General features: G+C 38.7%; 1 protein-coding gene across 2 annotated transcripts in view; it reads right to left on the reverse strand.

The window, feature by feature from the left end:
• Nucleotides 1-27,125, reverse strand: part of MDFIC (MyoD family inhibitor domain containing) — a 78,387-nt gene that overhangs the window by 12,312 nt on the left and 38,950 nt on the right. For both annotated transcript variants that reach the window (XM_058655032.1, XM_004592468.2), the window contains exon 4: nt 9,842-10,120. In XM_058655032.1, the coding sequence (XP_058511015.1) occupies nt 9,842-10,120 (279 nt within the window). The remainder of the gene's footprint in view (nt 1-9,841; nt 10,121-27,125) is intronic.

The raw sequence follows: 27,125 nt of genomic DNA on the forward strand, positions 1-27,125 counted from the left end.
TGGAATTTATTTCATGTAATTTTAACGCAGATATTTGAACATATTCTTTATTATTATCTCGGTTTAATGTGAGTACAAAGGATCTATTCACAAAAATAACCTGTTTCTTCCCACATTGTTAAAACTGCAACAGAAATGCAAATTTAGAAAAAAGGTATATTACAAAAGAAATTATTTTCCCTATAAAGAATGCCTAGGAGGTGAAGGGGCTAAAACAGATATTTTTAGGTTTTAGTTCTGTTTTTTTTGTGTGTGTGCCATGGACACAAACTCGACTCAACATTTTTAAACCTATGCAACGAAATACCCAAAACTTTGGAGAAAACCAATTGTGCGAAAGTCATTATAACATTAGACACTGAGGTAGAACAAGTTCATACTTCTTCATATCAACAAGATAACGGAAATTTGGCAATTAGCATGATTTTAAAATCAAGGTTGGTATTTCAGGATGTCTACAACAACACTAACAGGACTGTAAAGTATTACAGGTAAACTCACAAGTATTTCTAAAAGACTGATGCCCACATGTATAATTCAGCGGAAAACAATATTTCACTTAATATTTAGAGGTTAGTAACAATGGGCTGATTAAAAAACAAAACAACAATAACTCAAGGAGGGGCATCACAGTGAATCTTCCTGATAATGTCCTATTGTGTTCCAGCTCCTCTTTGGATTCTGGCTTCCTGCTAATGTGCACCCTAAGAAGGCAGTGAATAAGATCTCCAGTATCTAGGCCCTGCCACTCATGTGGGAATCCCAGATTGGAACATCAGACTGGCTTCCCTGGGCCCCAACTCCAGCTGTCACAGGGCATTTGGGGGGCTACACTGTCAGGTAGAGACCGCCTGTCTCCAGCTGTCTCTTTCAAGAAAAATGAAAATAAATAAATTAAAATTCAAGAAAAATCTTTCCCTCGCCTCTGACACTATTTCCTCCAGTTTCTCTCTCCTCTCTTCTTACTGCCTCCTCTCGACTCTCTGGTCTGTCTTCTAGGGTATCTTAAAAATGCTACCTTCCTCTCATGCGCTCTCGAACTGATCTCATCTCTGGAGAAACATCTGAAGTTTCCATGGAATTGTCTCCAAGCTCAAGTTGAACCACACTCGCACCCCACCAAGTTGGCTGGCCCCAGTGATCCCTGAGTCACTTGGTTCTGAGCCAGGTGACCTTTCCTTTCAAATCTTCACTTCAGAAAACTCTTCCAGATGCTCAGTTATCAGTTTTCTCTAGTATGGAAGCAAATGTGCCGGGTTCTGACTCATCCCAAGCTCCAGCTGTACAGTTTCAAATGCATTCTGGAGTTCTCCTCCTGAATGGTGTTTCATCATTTCACATTGAATGACAGAGGGGGGCCTTTGCCTCTGTCATTAAGATACTACCTGGAACATTTACATTCCAAATCAGAGTGCCTGTGTTGGGATCGCTCTTCTCCTTCTGGCTTAGTATGTTGAACATGCACGGTGCAGAGGCAGCCGGCGGTGGCCCACGTCCTTGAGCCCCGTCATCCGTTATGGAGACCCAGCTATTGATTTCCTGGCTCCTGCCTTCAGGCTTGGCACAGCTCTGACTGTTACAGGATTTTGAGGAGTGAAGCAGTGGATGGAAAATCTGTGTCTGTAACTATTTCTTCTTGAAGACTTATTATTTGAAAGGGAGAGAAACAGAAAGACGGCGAGTGATAGAGAGATTTTTTTCATCTGCTGGTTCACTCCCTAAATGGGTGCAACAGCCAGAACCGAACCATTTCGAAGCCAGAAGCCAGAAGCCTCCTCTAAATCCCCGACACGGGCACGGGTTCCCACACACTTGGATCATCTTCCAATGCCTTCCTAGGCGCACTTGGATTGGAAGAGGAGCACTTGGAGCTCAAACTGGCACTCACATGGGATGCTGGCACTAGGCACTGGTTTTATCAGCCATGCCACAGTGTCAGCCTGTTTGCATTTCAAATTAAAGAAAAAAATCAAGATTCAACTCATGATCAATTCCAAGCTACATCTGGCCATTTTTCTGAATTGATTTTATTCATTTTCTCATCAAATTAAAAATTAATGGCAGTCTTGTTAAGAATGAATATCTAATTGCCATTTGAGCTCTATCTGGAAGCCGTCCTGTTCTTCGGCTCCACATCTTATCCATTCCTTAAAAAAACCTTCAGTTCCTTTGCTTCTCACACGTGCCATACCACTTGGGCCTGAAAAAAAGCTTTGTGGGCACAGTGCAATAGGTCAATTGCCTAATCCTCCCCTTTAAGCACTAGTTTCCCATATGTGTGCCAATTCATGTCCCATATGCTCTGCTTCCAATCCAGCCCCCTACTTTTGATCTGGGAAAGCAGTGCAGCATGGCTTAAGTCCTTGGGACCCTGTACCCACGTGGGAGACATGAAAGAAGTTTCTGGCTCCTGGTTTTGGATCAGCTCAGCTCCGACCATTTTGGCTATTTGGGGGTGAAGCGACAGATGGAAGATTTTCCTCTCTGTCTCTCATCTCTATAAATCTGCCTTTCCAATAAAAATATATAAATCTTTAAAAAGAAAAAAAAAAAGCTTTGGCAGGCTCCAGCATGGCTACTTTGCCTACATTGTGCTGAGATTCAACAACAACAACATACACACACAAAAAGAAGCCCCCCAAAATCTTGCTGCATTAAGAGGTGTCACACAGTTTGTTCAATTCTTTCCATTTAGCTTATTATTTTGTAGTCTGCCTTCTAAACAGCCTCTTCATTCAACTACCCCACACCCCAGAGCTTCCTGGCCAAATCTATCTGTATCTCCATTGTTTTATTTCCTCCCCACCCATCTCCTGAATAAACGCTAAACTAATCTAAGTTGTTAGAATTGTGGCCTCAGATAGCTTGTCTACAAAATCAAAAAACCAAAAGGAAAGAGGATGAAGTTCATATGTAACTCACAGAGTCTATCTTTTATTTAAGATGGGCTACAAAGCTGTCAGTTCTTAGAAAAGTAGAACTCTGAGAGTTGAGGTTTATTTTTGGTTGTCACTATATTTCAAGCTTAAGTTATACGCATATTTTCAGAACCTTCCATTTTTTTTATTTGCTCCTCATCAGAAACATGAGTAGCATACTATAAAGTGCATAGTTAACCTATTTTCTTAAACACTTAAAAAGTATATTTAAATATTTATTTTCAGGGCTACAGAAAGACTACTTATAACAACTTCTGATAGTTGCTGTAATTTTTAAAGAACATGTCATGAAATATTTCAGGTAAACAACAAAAAAATAAAACAATGATTTATATGTGCTGTATAACACCTACCCTGTACATACACAAACACACACAGACAACATGCAAATCTCATAGTATTAATAGTGTTTCATTTAGTATGATAGTTAAGCAGTAAAACATAATAAAATCTTATTTTGCCGAAGTACTAGGAAATATTGCATTGGAAAGCAGAACTCTCAGTCTTTCTCCCACACCATTATTGTGATATAAATGAAAGGCACTGAGCCTGTACAAACACAATAAAACAAAACAAAACACCATCCAAGCAAATTAAGTATTTTGAGAAATGCAGTGCCACAGGCTGCCAAAGTCACAGAAAGGTTGCTTCTGGAAGCTCTGATGATAACACTACAGTCATACAATAAAGTCCTAATATTGTGTTTCCCTTAAAAGTTGGGACCATATTTCTGTAATTACTGTCAGAACTAAGAATATGTTTATCGGAATAAAAGAAATATACAATTGTATCACACTGCTGAAATAAAGAACAAATACAAATAACACCATTTCAACATCACCTTCCTAACTTTTTTTCTAGTTTTATGGGGGATTTGAAACTGTGACATTGTTGGCAATATGGAATAATGAGAAAATTAAGTCTGGAGGCAAGAGCTCCAAGCTCTAGTCCTACCTCTTTTGGTTCTCTCTCTCTCTCTCTCTCTCTCTCTAGCTCAAATGTTTGTACTTCTTTTTATCTCTTCATATTCTCTCCCTTGCGGATTTTAGTCATTCTTGTGGTTTCAACCACAACGTCTGTGGAATGTTCAAGAGCAAGGACCCAGATTGTCTATTTTCTAATGCTACTCACCCCAACACTTATTGAATGCTTACAGTCAGGCACTAGGCTGTGTATCGGAAATGAAAAGATGAGGACAGACTCGTCCCTTTCAGCAAGATCACTTTTTACTACAGGAACGCAGAGAGTACAACAGATGAGCTGCAGTAGGGTTAGTTTGCCAAAAGTGCTGTGAGACCCAACAGAAGGACAGTTAGCCTAAGCAAGGTGTCAGGAGATGACAAAGACATGGCTTCAAAAACTTGGTGCAGAGGTCAAGAAGGCAAAACCAGTGATGAGGACGCTGCAAGCTCAGGGAGAAGCTGAGGCACTGCACTGTGATGCCTAATCATGTGGGCATCACCTGCAATGCTCTGAGCATTGCAGCAAAGGCACAATCCTAAACACAAGCAAAGGAAGGGGATGTAGTGAGGCTAACGAAAGGCATTTTACCAGTATATAATGATTCTGAAGGAGGAGTGGGAAGGGCGTCTCTGAATCATCTGGTGAGTTTTCCCAACCATTTGCTCACTTTTTCTGCACCCCATTGGAAAACTGTGTGGTTGACTCAGACTGGGGTCTGCAGAAAGTTGGTTGTTCTCCAACGAGTGGGAGTATGTCCTTCCTTTTTGGCATTGGCTGAAAACTCCTACACTATGAATGCAAGGGCAGATGCATCAAAAAGAGAAAGAGATGTCTACAAAGAAGATGAAGAAAAACCACAGAGGTCAGGAGCTAATAGAATAAAGAGAAAGAACTAGTAAAGGGGGATTGAAGCACTGTCCACACACGGGTGCCAGTGCCTCCTGGGAGCTTCTTGGAACCCAAAGCTCGGTAAGCGTAAAGCCACCTCATTGTTTATTTACATTAGTGGGTCACTAGTAATGAAGAGAAAGACCATGAAGGCAACTGAAGGGCAAGCGTGTCAATTATCACACGTTTCCTATAAGCATCAAGACAATCACCCTGTATCTACAGAGCTCCATGGCTATGCAGTGTTAAGGAAAGAATACAAATGTAATTTTTCCAACAAGTGTATATGGGATATAAAATGATGTCCTCCAGAGAAGTCGAGTCGTACAAATCTGGGTTACAATCTGAGAAGAAAAGGGTAGATCAGGGTCCCTACCGACTGGTCCCTTCCTACTTACCCAATCTCACTTCTCTTCATCCTCATCTTCTGTGCAGCAGCAAACCATCTGTAGTTCCGTGAAGAGGACACACGAGTTCATAAAGCTCCTTCAGCTTCCCAGCCTGTTCTGACCTTCCATTCTCCATCTCCACCTCACGGTCCATGTACTCATCCAAGCACTGCATTTCTTCCCGGAAGTTAACATGCCTGACCCCTCTGCGATCCTTTATAAGGACGGCATAATAGTAGCCGAGACTTCTCAAATAATTCTTCTGGACCCATCTGTGAACAGTATCCACTGGATTCCTCCCACCAGTCCTATGAAATAGTCACATATTTCTCCCATTTTTCCCAAAAAAATGTTAAGTAATCTGCCCAAGGAAATGTTATTGATCAGCAGTGAAGTCAATGTTTGCCCTCAAGCCGACTGGTCCCAGCGTAAATGCTCTAATCACTAAATCCTACTGCCTGTCTGTGATTAAAAATGAAATGATCTTAGTTCATACACTGTGTTCGTCAGTGTTCCATTACACATTTGGGAACAATGATATGCTAGTATTGGATACGTATCTCTTTAAAAATACTCACCTAATACTAAGTATCAGCTATAAATTTACTGTCACATATTCCCCAAATGCATAAAATCTTCTTAAAGCTATTTTTGTCACAATTTAATTTTTATAAAAATACATAACTACAACTGGTGCATCTAAAACACACTGGTATTTTTATTATTTCCATGACACATGCTGTAGAGCCTAATGAAAACTCCTGGCAAGAGGAGTATTATATGATGCTAAATTGTAATATAATTATTTCAAAGGTCAAGAATCTCACACATTTGGACTTAAAACTCTCCATCTTGGTGATGCAATTGGAAAATTAAAGTTTGTATGAAATATTACACTATGTTAAATGAGTAGAAATCTACTAATTTAGTAACCTTTCAATAAAGTGATATATTTTCTCACTTGTATATTTTTTCTTCTTTTGTAAAAAAAAAAGGAACATTTCAAAGAATATTCTTTTAGGAAGTATGAGCACATACTTTATTTTTCCAAACCCAGCTTCATGGAAGAGCAGGATAAACTGGTTTGAAACCAGGTGTTGTATCACTTGCTAACTCACAGAAAATTCCACAAAGCTATTATGTTAGGCATTACTGTATATTAATAAAAATAGAATCCAAAACTGACTCAAACCCAGTCCAGCCTTATTAGAATTTATGCATGAATTGGGAAGAAAAATGAAAAGAGAGCACAGATGTGAAAGCTGTTTTCCAAGTTTTCATGGGAAAGGCTTCAAGAAGACCAATGTTTACTAACGGACAGAGTCTGCCCAGTTCAGAGTTGCTAACATCAGCCCATCCATTGTGATGGTGGAACGACCAGCAAACAACCGTTTTCTCAGAGAACTCTCTGGTAAGACAAATCGCACAGTACGGTGTTTGGGAGCATGTTCTACCAAAACAGAGTATTTATTCTTGTATCTCAATTTTACCACGCACAGACCAGTTGACTTCTGGGTGGCTTCACTATCCCCTCTGTGCTTCAGTTTCTGTATTTATTATTACATAAGCACACACATAGACAATGACAGTGTAGTTGGGAAGGACTAAAAAGTCCGTACGAGCAAAGCAGGTAAAACAGTGCCTAGTCCATAGAAGGCACATCCTAACCGCGTGAATCGTGCAAGAAGAGTTGGAGGGTCAGTGCCACACTTATCAAGCTAAGCCGCTGCCTGTGGTGCCGCAACCTGTATGGATTCCAGTGCATGTCCCAGTTGTTCCAGTGCAGCTCCCTGCTTATGGGCAAGGAGAGCAGCAGAGGATAGATCAAACCCTTGAGCCCATGAACCCATGTGTCAGATGTGGACGAAGATCATGGCTTCAGATTGGCTCATCTTTGGTCACTGCAGCCATCTGGGGAATGGACCAGCACATGGAAGAACACTCTCTCTTTCTTTCTCTCTCTCCCCATTCCCTCTCTGTCAAAATCTGCCTTTCCAATAAAAATAAAATTAAGATCTTTTTACAAATCACTACTTTTATTCACACAATTAAGCAAGTGTACTGAAGACCTCAACTTCAGACACACAGGTCTCTGGAAATCCAGATGCGGTCTAGCTCACTGAGAATGTTTCTGCTGCTTTCCATTCTAATGCATGAGAATTGAGACCACATCACAATGTAGTCTACCAAGCAGCAGACCTGCCCTGAGAAGGAAGTAGTGTTGCCATGAAGAGAACTAAGCAGTCTACAAATCAAACCTAACCAAAATCATCTAACACATCTTACAGAAAACAAATAGGTCCTAGACATCAAAGTCCCACGGCTAGTAATTGGCAGGGTTTAATTTTTTTTCTTTTAATTTTTAATCTGGCTGTTTGGTGTAGGATTTTTTTTTGCTTTCCTTTTTTTTTTAATTGGACAATAGCATGTTGTCAGTGAATAAACTTTAAAGCAGAAAGTAGAAATTGTAGGGCATACATTTATATCGTGACAATAAGCACAGACATCCAACTCTGGGAAGACAGGAATCAGGAAGGGATATTTTAACCAAGATTCAAGCAATCACAATAAAAGCTACCCACATGGCTAGGACACTGGTTAAGATGCTGGCATTTCAGCAGTACCTTGGTTCAGTTCCTTATTCCAGTTTCTTCCTAATGGGGATCCTTGAAGGCAGCAGCTCAAAGAATAGGGCCATATGAAATATGTATAAAGTTAACAATAATCACACACGTTTGTTTCATAATACACAATTTCTCAGGATTTACCCTGACTCAGGAGGTTGGAGTCCCCTGACCTACAGGCAGATCTGGTCTGAGTTTCTGTGCTGCTGGCTTCAGCCAGTCTCTGGCATGTGGAGAATAAATGTTAGTAAGAGAAAGGAAATGGTGCGACATACTCTCTCTCCTCTCTCCCCACCCCGCCTTAAGAAAATACAAAAGTTATTTTTTTTAAGTTAAAAGATGTCTATGAACACTGATGGGACTTTGTACACATATTTGGACATTTTCATTTCTATTTCATTGTCCTCATACCGCCTACACTACATCTTGCGATTAGTAGATAAAAAAGCACTTTCCTTATCAGATCTGCGGTCAGTATAAATGTACAAGAGAAAGGGGAAAGAATAGAAAGAAACAGTGAACTATATTTCACTCATATAATATTGGCTTTCTTCATCCTGCACATGTTATTGATGAACCTGTACTCTTAAATTAGAAATAAATTCAGACACACTATTAAAAGCAAGCAATAATGAAAATTTTTGTAGAAGTTCCATATAATCTATTTCGAATGGGATTGATATGCAAATGATAACATTCTTTCATATTAAAATAAATAAATATTCAATGAAAAATAAAAGGTTAGGGATGTAATAAGTAAATTCAAATGTATAAAACAAGTATATTTCAATTGCATTCAATTATTTCACCCAATCACCCAGAAGCAAAGATCCTCTAAAGAAAATTGCATTGCCTTCCCAACTCCTTGGAGAACCAGTTTAGTTAACAGCCTACCTATACTTCAGAGATGACCATGGAGCTTACATGTCAAACTCATTTTAAAGTGTCAATCATGTCCCTTTCAATCTAATTAGTTTGGAAAGTAGTGTCACTGACCTGGAACTATGCAGACCATTTATTATCATATCATTTGATCAACCTAACACTTTACCTTAGTTGAGTTCGAGACACCTGTAGCCAAAACATAATAGTCTTTTTTACTACTCATTACCAGTAACTCTCAATATAATTTCCTATTTACAACTCAATTTCTCTCTACGAATAAGCATGGCCAGCTTCAGATAGGCATGCCACAGAATTTCCTTTATTTAACATTTGATAGCAATTAAGATCAGCAAAGCAAATATGTGTGTATGTGTGTGTATAAAACTCAAGTTTTTATATTAAACTGCTAAAGGAGAAAAGGGGGGAAAGCAAAAGATAGATGTGTTGGGAGAAATTTGGAACCTTAAATATAATGGGAAGAATAACATCAAATAATGAGCCATTAAAAATATCTATAAAGTTAATTATATCATGTGTGTTTTATAATACAAACTTTCTCAAGTTCATAGCATTTAACCTGACTTTAACAAAGGGCAGAATGAGGCAGAGAACTGAACAGAAGTAACGGACTGCTCCAAAGAGAGTCAGAGAAAACAGCTAAGGGCTTCAAAGGGAGAAATTAATGGCCAGACAGCAGTGACATGGGTTGGGGTGGAAGATTACAGCATGGAGTCTAGGCACATGATGGTTAGCCCAGTAACGATGATCCCCTGGCATACTGTAACAAGTTCAACAGAAGCATCCAACTGGTTTCTTAGATTAGCTTTGTATGTTTAAGAACCAATTTGCAAGGTAAAAATAAAAACAGGTAACCTCATCTCTCAACTGTAAACTAACATTGTATCAAGGAAAGAAAAAGAATCAGATATGCACCAAAATGTTGCATTTATATGTTTAAATGTGACATTAAAAAATTACAAAGAAGCATAGCAGTTATATTTAAATTAAAACTCTTCATGTAGATGAGGACAGTCTAAAAGCAGCAGCAGGTCAGCGCCAATACTTCTTCTCTACCCTCTGCTTTCGATCAAATCACTACTGGCTATGGTTTTTACATCTGACCAAACCAAATACGGATGTATCTCACACTTACCTTCAGGTGAAGAGCCTGTCTTTTGGGAAAAGACGGCATTGACTTTACTCTTCTTGCTGATATCGCTGTTTACAGACAAGCTGGATTGAATTTTTCGATGCATTTTTTGAGAAACAGGCGCTGAAAGTTTGCGATGATCTGTGGACGCGTGTTTGGCCGCGTGGTGAATTCCATTTCCATTGCTCAAGCCCGTGTGGCCACCATTTCTTATCTTGCTGAATTCCTCCTCGCTGAGTTCCTGTGCTGAAGCTTGAATCCGGGGTAAGCGCTGAGGTTGGGCTAAATTAAGGGGAAAAAAACAAAAATGAAAAAGAGATTCAGTAACAGAGATGTAGGTTTCTCGTACGATATACTAAAATGGAAAAGCAACAAAACAGGAGCATAGCTGGCCAAAGAGAAAGCCTAGTTACCAAAAGTGTCAAAGGGACAGATTTTCAAAAGCAACTTTATACAGAAAAGCACCTGTGTTTGGTTTTTAGAAAAAATTTAAATCAGAACTCTGAAAGCGCAACATTTATCTTTTTACTTTCTGTATGCCAGACCTTCTTTTGTTTTTTTTTTTTTCAGTATGACAATAGACATCAATTTTCTTTCTTTTCTTTTTTTTGTTTTTTTTTAAATTAATTTTTAATAATCTTACTTGGTTGATTAGGGAACAAAGTGTCAAGGGCTACAGGGTGAAAGTGGGTAATACCATTGTATCTGGGGTCAGGGAAAAAAAACAAAGGGAAAAGCCCCACCCGACCTCCCACCCATCCCAGATCCCCAACGGGAGGCGTGCTCTGAGGGTCCTGCTCATACAGTTTTGATAGTTCATCAGTTCTGGATTGCTGCCAATCTCTCAGTTCCAATCGCAATGAACCCTATTCAGAATCCACTGGCTGATAGTCTCTTCATGGTTAGGGTTCTAAGATCAGCAGTTCAGTTGGAGGGATCTCCAAAGAAACTTCATCTGAGATGATCCCAGGCCTGATTCTTGCGCGAGTTTGCTAGTACAGAGTCCGACAGTGTCCGTCACACCAATCAGCTTATGCTCATGCTGCAGACCTTCTTTTGAGCATTACAAGCAGAGTAAAATTATCCCTAAACTCCTAATAATGTAAAACTATCCAGTCATCTTTTTGAAACAAAGGGAAAGAAATAATAAATTTGGCAACTCAAAGTTAAACTGATATAAAACAGAAAGAACTGTGGTTCATTTGAATTCTATTTTCAACCCGGCCTGGAGAAGAAAACACATTTTCTCTTAAGTATTTTTTTAATAATAAAATAGGCAATTTGGAGACAGATTATAGTATCTAAAAACACTAATAAACGACTCCTAAAAAACTAAGAACTGATCAATTGTTACGCAGGATCAATCATTTAAAAGTCAGTAATTCTTCCTATGGGCCAACAGTAACTAAGAAACAAATACAATAGAAAAAGGGAAATTTTCACAGTAGCAAAAGTGGAAAAATAAAACACCAACTAGGAATTAAACCAGGGAAAAGTGGGCAGAGATTTTATGGTCAAAGTAACAAAACATTAACTACAGGGCTTAAAAGAAACACAAATCAAAATATGCTAATTGTTAATATATTTCTTCTCCCAAATCTGCTTAGACAAAATAATTTCCACATTTCCAACAAGCTTGTTTATGGAACTAGAAAAGCTGGACAAAAAAATCTGTAAGGAAGAATATGTAAGAATCACTAAAGAAATTTTAAAGAAGAAAGAGAGAGCCATTTGGAGAATGAACCAGCATATGAATTATATCACTCTATTTCACTTCTAACCTTCTCTTTCTGTAACTCTACCTTTAAGACACAAGAAGCTAATATTTACAAAAAAAAAAATGTTATGTGGGTCGACATTCTAGGGTAGCATATAAGGCCGCCTTTGGCAACACTAACATTCAATATGGAAGCTGTTTTTTCTTCCGGATACTCCACTTGCAATCCAGCTCCCTGCTAATTGCCTAAGACAAGAGGACAAAGGTAGCCCAGGTACTTCGGTCTCTGCTGCCCATGTGGGAGACCCACATGGAGCTTCTGGCTCCCGAGTAGTCCTACATTAGCCGTGCAACCATCTGGGGGGGGTGGGCAAGGGGTGAAGCAGGAAATGAAAGATCTCTCTGTGAGTCTGTCAAATAAATAAATCTTACGAAAATGTTAAGTGTGAATTTAAATTTAATATAAAATTTCATTGGAAGGCCAAACTACAGGAGACCGTTTTAATAGTATGACACTTATCAGGATAAATTAATTTGATTGTCTGAACATTGATTCATAAAGCAGGGAGGTTGAAGAGTTATTATTCGTGCAAGCTCGGCCATTCTGAACACTCAGATGTTGGTAAATTCCCATATGCCATCCTCTTGGCTCCTTTGCGGCTGGAATGTGACCCGAGTTTTCCCACAGAGAAATATCATTTTGTATTCAAAGGCACCCCAACACGAGGCGTCACTACACAGGCCAGGTGTAACACAGACCATGGATAGGTGTGTCTGAACTCTGCAGGTGAACAGCTCCACTTCTCAACAGACCATGGGCTGACGAGGGCAACAATAGAGTTTACAGCAGAAAAGCCTCTTTTCCTTGTGGAGCATGAGTCTTGCTTGTATGCTTCAGAGCTCAAAACTTCTTCCAGAACTCTAACATGGCAGTAGGGGTCAGAGAACCTGGGTGATCCGCTGCTGCCTTCCCAGAGCATTAGCAGGTAGCTGGAATAAAAGTGGAGCAAGCCAGGAATGCGTCCCCATAAGGGATGCTGCCACTGCAGGCCAAGGTAGAACACAGCATCAACCCGGACATGATTAAAGTCAACATTGGTATTGACCATTCACATCTTTAGCAAAGCTATGCATCATTTTTTTCACCCAAAACAACAGCAGCAACAATAACACAAGAAAAAATTAATTGTGAACCCTTTTATTATTCCATAATTTGCACAATTTCAAAATTTTTAAGAAGGTTATTTTGATGAATCTTTGATAATGACGAACTACGAAGGATAAATTAAATATGAGTACCGGAAACTCTTCGTTCTAGTGAAAGTCCCACATGTGAGGTAAAGACAGGTATGGTATTCATAACCAGCTAAAGGAGACAGATTATCCACGGCGTGAAGGTGTAAGGACTAAACTTAGTGCCAATATTTTTTAATTTTTTAAAGATTTGTTTATTTTTATTGGAAAGTTTGATTTACAGAGAGAAGGCGAGAAAGAGAAAGATTCTCCATCTGCCGGTTAGCTCCCCAAGTGGCTGCAATGGCCACAGCTGAGTTTACCTGAAGTCAGGAACCTCTTCTGGGTCTGCCGTGCAGGAACAGGGGCCCAAGGCTTTGGGCCACCCTCCATAGCCTTCCCAGGCCACAAGCAGGGAGTTGGGAGGGAAGTGGAGCAGGCAGGATACAAACTGGCACCCATGTGGGAACCCAGAGAAAGTAAGGCAAGGACTTCAGCCTCTAGGCTATTGCATCGGGTCCCTACCAATCTTTAACATGAGTGACATTCGTATTCGAGCAAATCTTCAACACAACGTTGTTCACTTTGCTCCTCTCCAAGTAATATTCACATATCTTCATGAAAAACATTTCAACGTATCAAAATATCCTACTCCTGAATGTGCATATTTCGAGAAGAATCAATTCAATTATTTTACTTTGTTAAGTAAAATAGGAACTATGGATCCTTATCAAGTCCACTAACATTAATACCTCTGTTACTAAATCAAAATATGAAAATTTCTTAAAGTATTTTGATTCCCTCATGAAAACGAATTCTCCATAAAGGAGTGGTTTGGAAATGTGTAAAGTAACAGGCATAGGGATTATTAAAATATATTTTTTACATTAAAAAAAAATGAAAACCAGAAAGGTTACTCTCCATTTAGGTGCTATATTTACCTATCTCACCACCAAAATCTACAATCAGGCATCTGTAAAAGGAGGTCTATTTTTTATGGATGTGCAATTATTTGATTGGGAGGTTAATCTACAGTCACTGTAACTGCTTGCATCAATTAGAATGACATTTGAATGACTGCCTTTGAATATAATGTTATTTATCCATTTGCACTTAAAAGGATGCCAAAGACAGTTAATCTGATGTTCCCTTCTGGGTCCTTTTAGTAATCTTACCAAATACATCGGTTGTTTAGAGCCATTTTATCCCTGCAAAGAGTAAGTCAAGCTACACAACGGCTCGGGTCAAGTCATGATGTCATTGACCAGTGCCATGAAAACCTCTTTTCAGTTCAAAGCACCAGGCCATGTTCTCTAACCTTAAACACATTTTGAATTGTTATGGAATCACTAAACATTTTCAATAAACAAAAACAAGCCTGCTAAAAACGAGATTGTGTCCTGCCACCAAATTCTGAACTTTTTCTACTACCAAAATTAACAATTTGCAAATCATTACGTATGACTGGAGTGGTAATGTAACACCCTTAATGATCTATCTACATTTCAACATTCAGGATAGAATCTGTTTCTCTTGGCAGGCAAGTGATAGTACATTATTTTTGTTTCACATTTACCTAAGTATTTTAGCTGTGGTTTGTATTATGGTCAGGACAGTAAGTACTATTTCTCCACCCTTACTTCTTAACACCAAAACAGATTTTTTAAAAATAATTTTTCCACATGTGTGTAGTCCATAAATTACAATCAAAACTGGATAAGCCCTAGGCATATTAGCTATCTCAATCAACATTACAGTTAACATTGCTGATCATTTTAATGAATATGACTTCCATCTTATGGTCCAATTATAATGAAAACCAAGTGGGAAGCATGATGTTCTTTTCAAAAAGAAACAAAAGCACCGAACTTCTTAAACCATAACTACTTGAATTTCTCTTATTGTGTTAGAGTTGTGTATGTCTTTAAAAAAAAAAAAAAGCAAGCTAATACAAGAACGACACAATGCTTCTTAAAACACAAGTAACGCCTAGGGACCCTCGCTCTCCCTTTAATGATCCACTGCTCTCATTCAGCTGTCTTTCTTTTTTCAAATCTTTACATATGTGACAGCTCTCAAAAGTAGACCATACACCATCTGGCATTTTCAGAGGTGTAACTTGTGCAAATTCAGCTCTATTGGGAGCACACTGCTATCTACTGCCTGTGTTAGGAAGGGACAATAGAGTGTAGAACTTCTGAGTTGTTTTGAATTATTCATTTTTTTTGCCTGTATATTCAAGAAATTTTACAAACTCTGCATTTTGTACTACATAATCGCATGCGTTCAAGGTACAAAGAAACTTTTTGACACCTCTTTTCTACAGAAAGCTGGCATTTTGTTTGATATGTGAACATTCAGCATCTGTTATATCATTCTAAACAGGATGGGTGCTTCTACAAAAGACCCCATTTTGAATTTACTCTATATGAGCAAAAAAAATGTATTCTTGATATTCAGCAACGAATGCAATACACATCAAAATTTCGAATACCAGCCATAAGAACATTCCACATCTTCAAACCTCCATAGCACTGGTCACCGCTCACCATATGTATAAGGACTTTTATTATTAAAAAAAATCCTTGCAAACACAATGCAGCATGATTGTAATTTTAATATCTGTGCTGAATAGTTACAAATGTCTTAAGAAATATTGAGCTTTCCAAGTTCAAATATTTTCAATCAGGAAGGAAACCGATAGAATTAGGTGTAGTGGTTTTTCAAAAAGAATAATAAACACAGGCATAAATGAGTCAATGGCATCCAGTTCTTTTGATTACTTGTTAAGCTGGGTGTTACTGTAGCCAGCAGTAACTATATGTGAAACTGCAGCTGCTGCAGCAGCAATATAAAGCAACACTTTGTTACAGCATTTAATCTATTAGCACGTACAAATCATCGCCACTCACTGGTCTCTTCACACATTCAGATTTAATAAAATTACAAAAGAATTCTCATACCACTGAGCTTAAATGGTTGTTGCAACATTTTTAAATATCAAAATTAAATGCTTAGTATTTAAAATGGCTGGTAACAAAACAATAAATACAGCATACAGAGTCAAGAAAATGATTTAGCATAAATCTAAATTATATTTCCCAAAGTGAATTACAAAGCTTTTGTACAGTGCAATGTTGCTATGGAACAAATACCAACATGTGTACATACCACAAATGGCAGAATATTGCATATGCATGTGTGTGCTTACCACATATCAATATTACATATACTAAAATATTCATTCATATACAATAAGTTTAAAAAGAAGAAAAGTTACTTCAATATGTACTAACATAACATCATAGTATTGCTTACTACTATAATGTAAATTTGGATTAAAGCCAATTATAGTAAATATGCTAAATACTCATTTTTTTTTAGCGTGATTCAAATCACCCCCGAAATGCAGACCATGAATGGAAATTAATAACCATGCAATCTGGAAACTTCCAATGTTTCTTGGGTATATTTCCCTAAGTTTCTCTCCAAAGGGCTTCTCAAAGTTTTCATTTATTTGTAGAGTTTTATTCTCTTTCATCCTATATCATATTTTCCATTTTCATTTTACTTAATAATATGTATGTTTCTCAAAGTGAAATTTATTTTGGAATTGCCACATTTTTTTGAAGCACTGATCAATTTGAAGATTCTAAATCAAGTCCAACGACTATATGAATGGGGACATCGGAGAAGGGGAGGAATGTTGTGAGATACCAATTCTGATCCAATTTCTAACATTAATTCAGGCTAATTCCTGCCAGAGAAATCACCAAATGGTAACTACAGATGTTATCATTAACACAAAAAGATTAAAAGTTTAGAAATTGTTTGGAGAGGTGATTTCTGTATTTCATAAATAATACTGATAAAATACTTCAACACACTTACATAATGGCTGCAGAGAAAGACTGGCAGCTTTCTCTCAAATCTATTTCCCCCTGGTCTGGGCACATGGCTACTCCACCCCCCAGTCCTCCCTTGCAGTTAGCTTCAGCTGTGTATCCAGGTTGTCTCTGAGGGAATGATAGCAGCAATTATTGCTGCCACTTCTAGGCTTAAGCTGTGAGATGTGGGTGGACTCTCCTCATACTTCCTTTTTCGTCCCTGGCAATGGCCCAGACCTGACCACAGCTGCAAAAACTATCTGGAGGGATGTTGGCAAAACAACACCAGGAGCCTGCATGGCAGCAGGGCTTCTCAGCAACCTGCACTGCTCTTTGCTGCAGCGAACCTGCTCAAGACACAGAACGTACACTCTCGTTCATTATACAAACACTGGTAGCTTCTGTCAACACCTGTTAACAACTACGCACCATGTAAATGTTTATAATACACACAACTTGCCCCCAGCTCAAATGCCTCAGAAGACACTAAATTTCACAATGCAGAAAGTGATGAGCTGTTACTACTATAAAATACCGATTATCAGGTAGTCAACACAAAAACCAGTGCCCAAGTCAAGTCTGAGGTTGATCTTCAAAAGCACACAATCTTTATAAAGCAATTTCCAATTATTCCTGAGATATAATAATAATGATATCTTATTTTGCCAATTAAAGAACAACTATTTAAAGTTCCATCAAATTTCCATTGCGGCTGAATGGTAACCCAGTAGGATGGGGACCCAGTCTGCCCAGGACCAATCTGACTCTTTGGATGTGGAACTTCTAGTTTGAAAAACAGTTCAGTCCCAGGCAAACTGGGATAAATTGGTCACCTCTATATTAGGAACGAATTTTGGGTAACCATTACGGGTTTCCTCAAAAACAAATGATGAGGCAGAAAGGAGAGCATATAGGCTTTAATAAGGTACACCGGGGTTTGAACGCTGGAGCTCCTACTGCCCAATTCTGTGGTCTTAAGAAAGTGAATTCACACGGTTATCACCCGCTCCCAGCCTTCCAGGGCACTGGGATTTTCACTGCCAAAATAAAAGAAAATAACAAAAAACACCCCCTTCTGGGTATTGACAAGCCTAACTTCCCATTCCCACAGCCCCTACTGTCTCTTTCCATCACTTCTCCCAACACAGTTTTCTCCAATTTTTTTCCGATTTACATTGGCTTTTGCTGTTTGTTCTGCGTTACCAACTTTCTCATCCTCTATATCAGTCAAAACCATTTTTTATAAATGAACATTGTCACATTTCAAAAAGTTATGATAGAAAAATAAATTGAAAAATAATTATAATGAAAACAATTGGTATTTTCCTACATTTGCTTATTTTACAATAAAGTCCCCAGAGAGTAAACAAAAATCTCTTATCATGTTCCCTCTACCCATAGCTTTTAGAGGAAGCATTCCTTATATCCTCAAATGAATGACAGATCTGCCAGTTACCAAACATCACAGTTTCTGTTTATCTGGATACCAATCTATTACTCACATACTTGAAAACACAACAGTTTAAGTAAGTAGACTTGTAGTCTACAAATTTAGTAGATTGCTATCTACAACACTTACTTACACACGGAACTACCATATGAATGGCTTTCCTAGATCATCCTGTGACAAGACACTATCTAAATACATTTGTATCTCTTTGTTCTCTGAATCAAGTATTTCCATAATTTGGATAAATGATGAGTGACTATACATTTATGTATGTGTATAATAAATAAATCTAATACAAGTCCATGTATTCACATTCTGCAAAAAACAAATCATGCAAATGGTGTTTTTCTATGTGAGAAAACATAACAATTCAATTAAAGGTTAGCACAAAAGTGCAATCTTTCTAAAAACGTATTCCATGTGCCAAAATTGGAGATATACAAGCAACGATGCCTATGTTTAAACAATCATCCCTTGGTTTCTAGTGTGTATTATGGGTATTCTCAAGACAAAAACATCTCTTTAACGATATATTAAAAGTGCTATTTTCTGAAAATTCAATCAGTAGGAAAGCAGGAGTTTGAGAAGCCTTCCTATTATTGAGTGATGTTTCATCAAGCAGAAGCTGGCCTCCATTGTTCTCAAAATTAGCAGCGAGACTCAACCATTAGATTGCTTCCTACACTGCAATCTTCAAGCCATTGCTAAACACTTCTTAGGACTTGCTGCTGTCTTTACTTAAAATAGAAGTGAAAATATTTTTTTATTGGCTGTTTGTTCTGTGTAAGTAATAACCTTTAAGCTATCTGGTAACCCACCATAATACATTCAGTTATAATTTTAAGAAATGCTTCACTTAGCCAAGATCAGCTTCTACACACATTAGGCAATTTATACTCCAGAAAATTAAAGCTAAAAATAGCTGAGATTTGTAGATAATTACAAACTATACACCAAAAATCTTCAAGTATTGGAAACTTCAATACTGACTCTGAGCTTTACACATTGACTGCAGCATTGCTGGATGCTGATATTTGGGGAGATGAAGAACTGCTTTCTTTTTCTATTTCTAAAATTTATTTGAAAGGCAGAGAAAGACAGCAGGGAAGTAGGGGAGAAGAAGAGGGAGAGAGAGAGAGAGAGAGATCCCACCTGCTATGCTCCCCAAATGCCTGTAACAGCCACAGGTGGGCTGGACTAAAACCAGAAACCTGGAATTTAATCTGAGTCTCCCACAGTAGCTTCAGTGGCCCAACAGACATAACCTGTTGCCTCCCAAGGCACACAACAGCAGGAAGCTGGAATGGGAAGCTGAGCCAGAAGGGATCCAAACGCAGGCACTCAAAATGAGATGCATTGTGTTTTGAGTGCTATCTTCAATGCTACACTAAAGGCCTGCCCCAGAACTATTTTTTAGTATAGATCTTGGAGCCAGTCATTCTTTCAGATCTGTTTAGCAGCCCAAATGTGATACACGCATTATAATAAGGCAACAGTATACAGTAGAAGAAAAATAAAAGAAGGAGAAGGAAATCAAGAACTCTGGCATAACATGAAACCTGCATCTGGAGTAGACTGTTGAAAGGTGAAACTCGCAACGCAAAAGCAAAAATGTAGGCAATCAGATCATACCATATGGGTCTGGAAAGTCAGCAGCCACTAGTATATAGTAGCCAAGCAGCTATTATTATAAACTGTCATCAGTTCTTGGGATACAGGTTACGTACATGTCAAGACTGGAGTTTTAGGATGCTCTGCAAAAACTTGTTCGTGTATCACTGTGTTGGATTCTATGGCTTATTGGTTACTACAATAAAATGACAAATGCTACTGTCGCCGGCAAACGTGAAAGCCAACAGGAAAGAACAGTCTGCAAACAATACAGCCACAGCCAACAACATACAAATAAATTAGCATCACCTAGCTGCCTGCTGGACAAAGTAATACCAGCATTGGTTGTACCACTTGGATGTGGCTGTGTTTTGTCTCTCACTGGGGAGAGATGAAATATTTATGTTTTTTACTAGGGATAATTGGCTCTCATCAAAGAAGAAACAATGAAATTATGCATGTGGGACAGAAAGTGTCTATGTGTGCTCATCCATCTCTCTCTCTCTCTCTCTCTCTCTCTCTCTCTCTCTCACACACACACACACACACACAAATATAGACTGGTCAGACCAAGGAAGGCCTATGCTAGCATAGGCACTTATTCTTGTTCTATTGACATTACACCTTCCTTCTGGTAACAATACAGATATGAATGAAAATGTGGCCTCAATTTATGGATGATACAATCCCTTTGCAAAAGTAAAGTGTTTTTAGTTACATATGTTTTGTACACACTGCTTGACAACAGGGGGGCATTTGCTGAATTGCCTTGAATATATAGAGACTCCCATAAGGACAAGATCTCATATTCTTAGGAGTCTGTCAACCTCATCAGACACTCACTTGTACAGACTGACAATGAGCCCTGTATGATGTTCAGCACCCAGTGGACACCCAGTGAAATTAACTGATGATGATGAATTATACTAGCTTTTAAGCTGTCACTTGATTCCAGCATATAACAACCTTCCTGAATAAATCAGGCAACAGTTTGGTATTCAGTACCATTATAAACTTCATCCTTCACCTTCATGAGTCTAGGGAATTGCTGTAAAAGCATAATAGGAGCATGGTGGAACTGCAGCAAGGACTCAAGAAATTCTCTGTTATAACAAGTGAATTAAAGATGTAGTTACAGATATCGTATGACAAGTAGAGAAATACATCCAAAGTACTGGTTAAGTAACCTCTGTGAAAACAGGGGAAGAAAAGGCAGTGCCAAATTACATACCCTAAATTTTTCCCCTGCATTTAATAAAAGCAATTCTAACTTCATATACAAATGAAACTGTTATCTCCTTGAGATGAGAACAGTGGAAATGAGGGGAAAAATCCAGTTAGGGAACATGGAATTGTGCAGAGGAAACTATAGGTAGCTAAGTGAACATTTAAAAAGTAAATTTATTTCTCGAAATTTATAGAAGGTAAATCACAAGAAAAGCCAATTCCCAGAACTTATGCAGGATCCGCGAACCCTCAAGTTCACTGATGACCAAAAATGCTTCAATAAATTCGCTTAAAATAGGTACCACGACAAGGAAACCTTTGGGTCTTAGTTCTATTAGCAATTCTCAGCAACAATGATGCCCTTTTTCACAGAATTTAAATATCTGAAATTGCAGGAAAAGTTCTCAGAATTAACTCAAAGACTGTGAATATTCCAACCTCTGGAATACTCAGAAAAAAATGGGTTTCATCCTTGGAAAAAGTAGGTTCACACACACGAATTTCAGATCACTTTTTGCAGGTGAACATTATTGTTTAAAGTTTTTAATATGTAAACCAGTAAAAGATAGTACTATTTTCTCATGATTCTTCTCTGGTCTTCTGAACCTGAGATTAAGATGATACTGATGGGGTAGAAGTTCAGTCTAGTGGTTAACATGCATGTCCTGCATCATATGACTTTGGTTTGCTATTTCCTTCTGGTTCCTGACTCCAGCACTTTGCTAATGCAATCACTCCCTGAGAGGCGGTGTCGCTAGCTCAAGAGGCCCAGGCTCCTCTCACTGGGGAGACCAGGACTGAGTAGCCCATTCCAGGTTTTGGCCTTGGCTGCAGCTCCGTCCAGCCCTGGCCACCCATGCAGAGAGTGGACCAGTAAATGGGAGATCTCTGTCTCTACATATTTCTGAAATAACCAAGCGTTTTGGGTTTTAATTGTTTTTTAATTGCCTCCCTTTACAAAGACTGCTTTAAATTTTGGGTGACTGATTTGAGAAATGTGAATTTTAGATTCTTACCTTCAACAAACAGTACCAAGACAATTTTAGTCTCTATGAAAATAGGATGTTACTCAAGATACAAGGTATCCGGAAATGGCTAACCACAGATGAACAGACTCCCCTCACTCCACACAGTTCATTCCAGAATGATCTCCATTCTGTAAAAAAAAAAAAAAAAAAGAGGACACTCTGTCCTACTGTCTTGTTTAAGATTATTTTTTAAACCCTTTCCTTGAACCACTCCAGTGACATTGACTCAAGTCTCATTGATCAGCTATTAGTCACCAAAGCCAGTTACTTGCAGGAAGAATCGGCTAGCCAGGATTGACTGAGACTAATATGAATTGCCCTTGCTGACTTTTCAGACATTAGAACAAACTCTGAACTCGTAAGAAAGAAGGTGGATGGCCGGTGTGACGGCCTGACTGGCTAAACCTTTGCCCACAAGTGCCACCATCCTATACAGGCTCCGGTTCATGTCCCAGCTGTTATACTCCCAACCCAGTTCCTCGTTGGGACCTAAGACAGCAAAAGAGAATGGTCCAAAGCCTTGGGATCCTGCACGCAAGTGGGAGACCCAGATGAAGCTCCTGGCTTCAGACTGGCTCGGCTCTGGCCATTGCAGTCACACAAGAAGTGTACCAGCGAGATGGAGGATTTTTCTCTCCATTTCTCTGTGTTAAAAATACAAATAAACAAATAAGTACATTTTTAAAATTAAAAAAATCTTTAAAAACAAAACAAACAAGGATAAACTGGGAGAGAAACAAATGAATCATTATGGAAAGACAGCAAACAATGAGAAATGTGTAACAGTTTACTTCTATAAGTCAGGAAGAGGGTCCCAGATTATAACATCAGCTCGTCTCTCTTCATTCTCTACCAGCTGTCACCTATTAAGTCAAGCAAGCCAATACTGCACGCCTTGCACATGAATCTCTCCCAAACGGTACCTGCGCTCTCCATCCCTACCTCTTCCCCTACATCATCCTTGCATCATCAATCGAAGATGCGATCATCTCTTATCCAGTTGATTTCAGCCTTCCAACTACAGAAAACCTCCAGATTTTCCACACCACTAACAGAGAGAGAGAGAGAGACAGAGAGAGATGAATACACACATGTATATAATAGAAGCAAAAGTTAAGTGTCTTTATATTAACATTCTAGATACAGGGTCTGATATTTACTTACCTAGAGGATAAAATTGTATCTTAATAGTTTACCACTTTACTATATTGCCCCCATGTCATAACCCATCATTTTTCCATTTTAGAAACACTGACGTTTGTTTCAATATATCACACTGTTCATGGTTCCATGATCTACATTTACTTCTCTTCTTAAAACACCCTTCACTACCTTTTATGCTTGTTTCAAAAGCCAGCAGAAAGAGCTCTTTGGGGAGGCTATGACACCAGTATCTGACTTCTCCTCAACTGTATAACCCTCATAGCAATAAATGTGACATTTATTCATTCATGTAGTCACTTGGCAAGCATCTATTAAGTGCCACACTCCAGTGTCAGGCAACAGCATTGTTAGATGACTGGTCACTTAGAAAAACAACACAGGGGCAAGTGTTTATCCAGAGGTGAGTGTTTGAACCAGGGTGAATGTTTGGATGGCAGCTGAAATATTGCACGGGACATGCACATTCCATCGTAGGAGTTCTGGGTTGAACCCAACTCTATTACTGATATCAGTTTCCCAAAAATGTGCACCCTGGGAAATAGTAGGCAATGGTGTAAGAGCTTGGTTACTGCCATCTGCAATGGAGATACAGTTTGAGTTCCCAATCCTCACCTTTGTTCCACTCCACATCTGGCTATTCCAAGAACCTGGAAAGTAAACCAGCCAATGGAAGATTCTCTTTCACTGCCTTTCAAACAAAAATAACAAAAAGGTGGGGAGAGGGAACAATGCTTTATCTGCAGCTCCCAATTTTAGTTGTTTACATAAAATCTTAGTAAATACACAGCAGACAAGGAAACCTTCAGTAGAATTCTTTCTCTTGTACCGCCCTGACATAGTCTGATTTGTTCTTCATACTCATGATAGTTTCTAGAACTTAAGGCAAGTAGCCCCATGGCTAAGCCCCCATCCTCATTCCATACAAATTCTGTCATCCATAAAGCCGATTATTTTCATTAGAAGAATTGGAAAAACAAAAATGTCATATTTATTCATCACTATAGACTTCATACTAATGTCATCAACAATGTTAATACTGCATTGCATACCAATAGCAGACAAAAACAAATAAATAATACCTAGAGCTAAATAAAAACTATTTTAACACTTGAAAGATAGACAGTGAGTACTAAGTAGCCATTACATAAAGATTTTTCTTCCCTCCATCATGCATTCTTTCATCAAATATTTATTAAGCATCTAATGCCAGAGTATCATGACTAGTTACATCAAGATGAACCAAAAATATCAACCATCTAAATAACACATAGAATACACAGCACCTGATATAAAACAAAATTACATATTACGGTAGTAAAGACAACAAAAGAAACTATGTCCATGTAGACCATTAGAACAGGCATTTCAACTGAGACCTGAAGAGGGAGCAGCTTCCCAGAGAGGAAGAACGAGGCTTCCCTTGAAGCCCTGCGGCAGAACAGACCTCCGCACACGTGCTGGCCTGATGGGATGCCAGCGCAGCCAGGGAAAACATACACTGCCCTGCCAACCACATCTCTGATTCCTAATTCAACTTACGAAAAGGAGATACATTAGAGCAATCCATGAATGTGCTTTCAGAAACTCTTCCTGGCAATATCCTTCCAGATAGCCAGCTCCCTCAACATACACATTATCACTATCATAAATTATTCATTTACAAGATCACTTGCAGGATAACTGACCAGAAGCTGGCCTAAATACTTGCTATGAATCATGACACCCCTGATAAAAGAGTTCTTAGGAAGTTACATAAAGGGGCCATCAACTGTATATAAATGTAAAACACAATCACAATTTGGAACATTGGGAAACATTTATAGAAATCTTACACCTTAATTACTTTCCAAGAAACACATACATCCATTTCTCTGAAATGTACAAGCCTATTTATATTGAAATTGAGTGGAAATTGTTTCGACGCGACAGAGAATAGCATGAATGATTTGATGTTCTTTAATAATGGAATGAACAGTTGTAAGAGAATCAGGCTGCTGTTCTTATAATTCTACTCAGATGTTAGAAATGAGACTATTACTCTGATTTGTATTTATCTTCATATTTTATTCTAATTTCCTAAGTCAGGTTCCTTTATTCGATTAAAACACATAATTCTCTAGCAATAAATCTCAATCTTTTTTTTCCAATTCCACAGCTTATTTGAGCAACACATACTCTTTAGCAGTATCTCCTACACTCTAAGAAGTAAAATCCTCCTTATCCAGGGATGCGCAAATCTCTTGCCAACAGAGAATCACAATATTGGAAGCATGGACAGTTAAATGCTGACCAACATTAAATTTTATCATAAATTCAGGCTCTTAGGGGAGAATGAAATTGGCAATTCATCAGTGAAGTGAATAAGTCTATCAACCTGGGATCTTCAAATTCCTATTAATTTCCAGTAATTATTTTCTATTAATACAGACGTTCAAATCCCATACTGTGATTTACAAATTACAAGCAGTAACTATATATGCTCTTTAATAACAAGGATTATTTTTAAAAATGACGGCCTTGTTTCTGCCTCTTGCTGAGTATTATCTTATGACAAACTACTTACTCCTTTCAGCCTCAATTTGACAAACTGACATGCACAGAGTATTGGATTCAATTTCAGCATCCTATTAATGTAGGCCATGGGTGGTCACAGATAATGGCTGAAGTAATTGGGTTCCTCCTGCCCAAATAAGAGACCTACATTCCATTACTAGCTCTTGGCTTCATTTGGTCCAATCCAAGCCATTTTAGGTGTTGTTTTTATTATTATTATTCATTGATTACATTGTATTATGTGATACAGTTTCATAGGCACTGGGATTCTCCCCACACCCTCCCCCCATGGTGGACTACCCCACCCTGTTGCATAGCCGCAGTTCAAGTTCAGTTGAGTTTCCCCCATTGCAAACATAAACCAAACATAGAGTCCAGCATCTTATAGTCCAGTCAAGTTCCTCGGCTTCTTGAGGAGACCCTGTCTGGTCCGAGGGCAGAACCAGCAGAGTACCATCCCAATCAATTAAAAGCTCCAACATACATTTTAGGTGTTTTAAGAGTGAACCAGCTCCCTCTCTCAATTGCTGTCTCCCAATCATAAAAATCATATCATTTTCTTCATCTGACTAATTTATGTATATGGCTTGTAACCATCAATGCTGAAGAAGGAAAGAGGTTAGGACTGTGGGAGTGTCACATAAAAGGAAAGACAGTTGATTCCACTGGGCTCTATGTACTCAGTACTGACACTCATTCCTGGGCTCTGTTCTGCAGGGGTGAAGGGTGAAGGGCACGACTGAGAATCTAAATATCAGCCATCCTCCTCCTCAGGTGCAATCTCCTCCCAGATTTCAAGAGCTCTCATATATCCAAATCTTGATCCTTTGGGGAAAACACTCCCTTGTGCCATGTTAGCATATAGGTTCTGGATACTCAGTGCTACACAGTTACTAATTGCCCTATCTTCTTACCATCTTCCAAGGAATTATTGACATATCCAATCCATCATTCTTTCTTTATCCATTCTCTCTCTCCTTAAAAGCTTTTATAGGGCCCGGTGCAGTGTCCTAAAGTCCTCACCTTGAACGCCCCGGGATCCCATATGGGTGCCTGTTCTGGTCCCGGCAGCTCCACTTCCCATCCAGCTCCCTGACTGTGGCCTGGGAAAGCAGTTGAGGACGGCCCAAAGCCTTGGGACCCTGCACCCACATGGGAGACCCAGAAGAGCTCCTGGCTCCTGGCTTCGGATTAGCACAGCTCCAGTCATTGCAGCCTCTTGGGGAGTGACTCATCGGATGGAAGATCTTCCGCTCTGTCTCTCCTCCTCTCTGTATATCTGCCTTTCCAATAAAAATAAATAAATCTTTTTTTTAAAAAGAAGTAACTATTACAAAGAACACATTTACAAATACTTCCACATTTATATTCGTATGCAAAACAAAAAAATGACACTATACCTTAAGAATATTCTTAA

Source organism: Ochotona princeps, chromosome 25 (genome assembly GCF_030435755.1).
Source record: "Ochotona princeps isolate mOchPri1 chromosome 25, mOchPri1.hap1, whole genome shotgun sequence".
NCBI lineage: Eukaryota > Metazoa > Chordata > Mammalia > Lagomorpha > Ochotonidae > Ochotona > Ochotona princeps.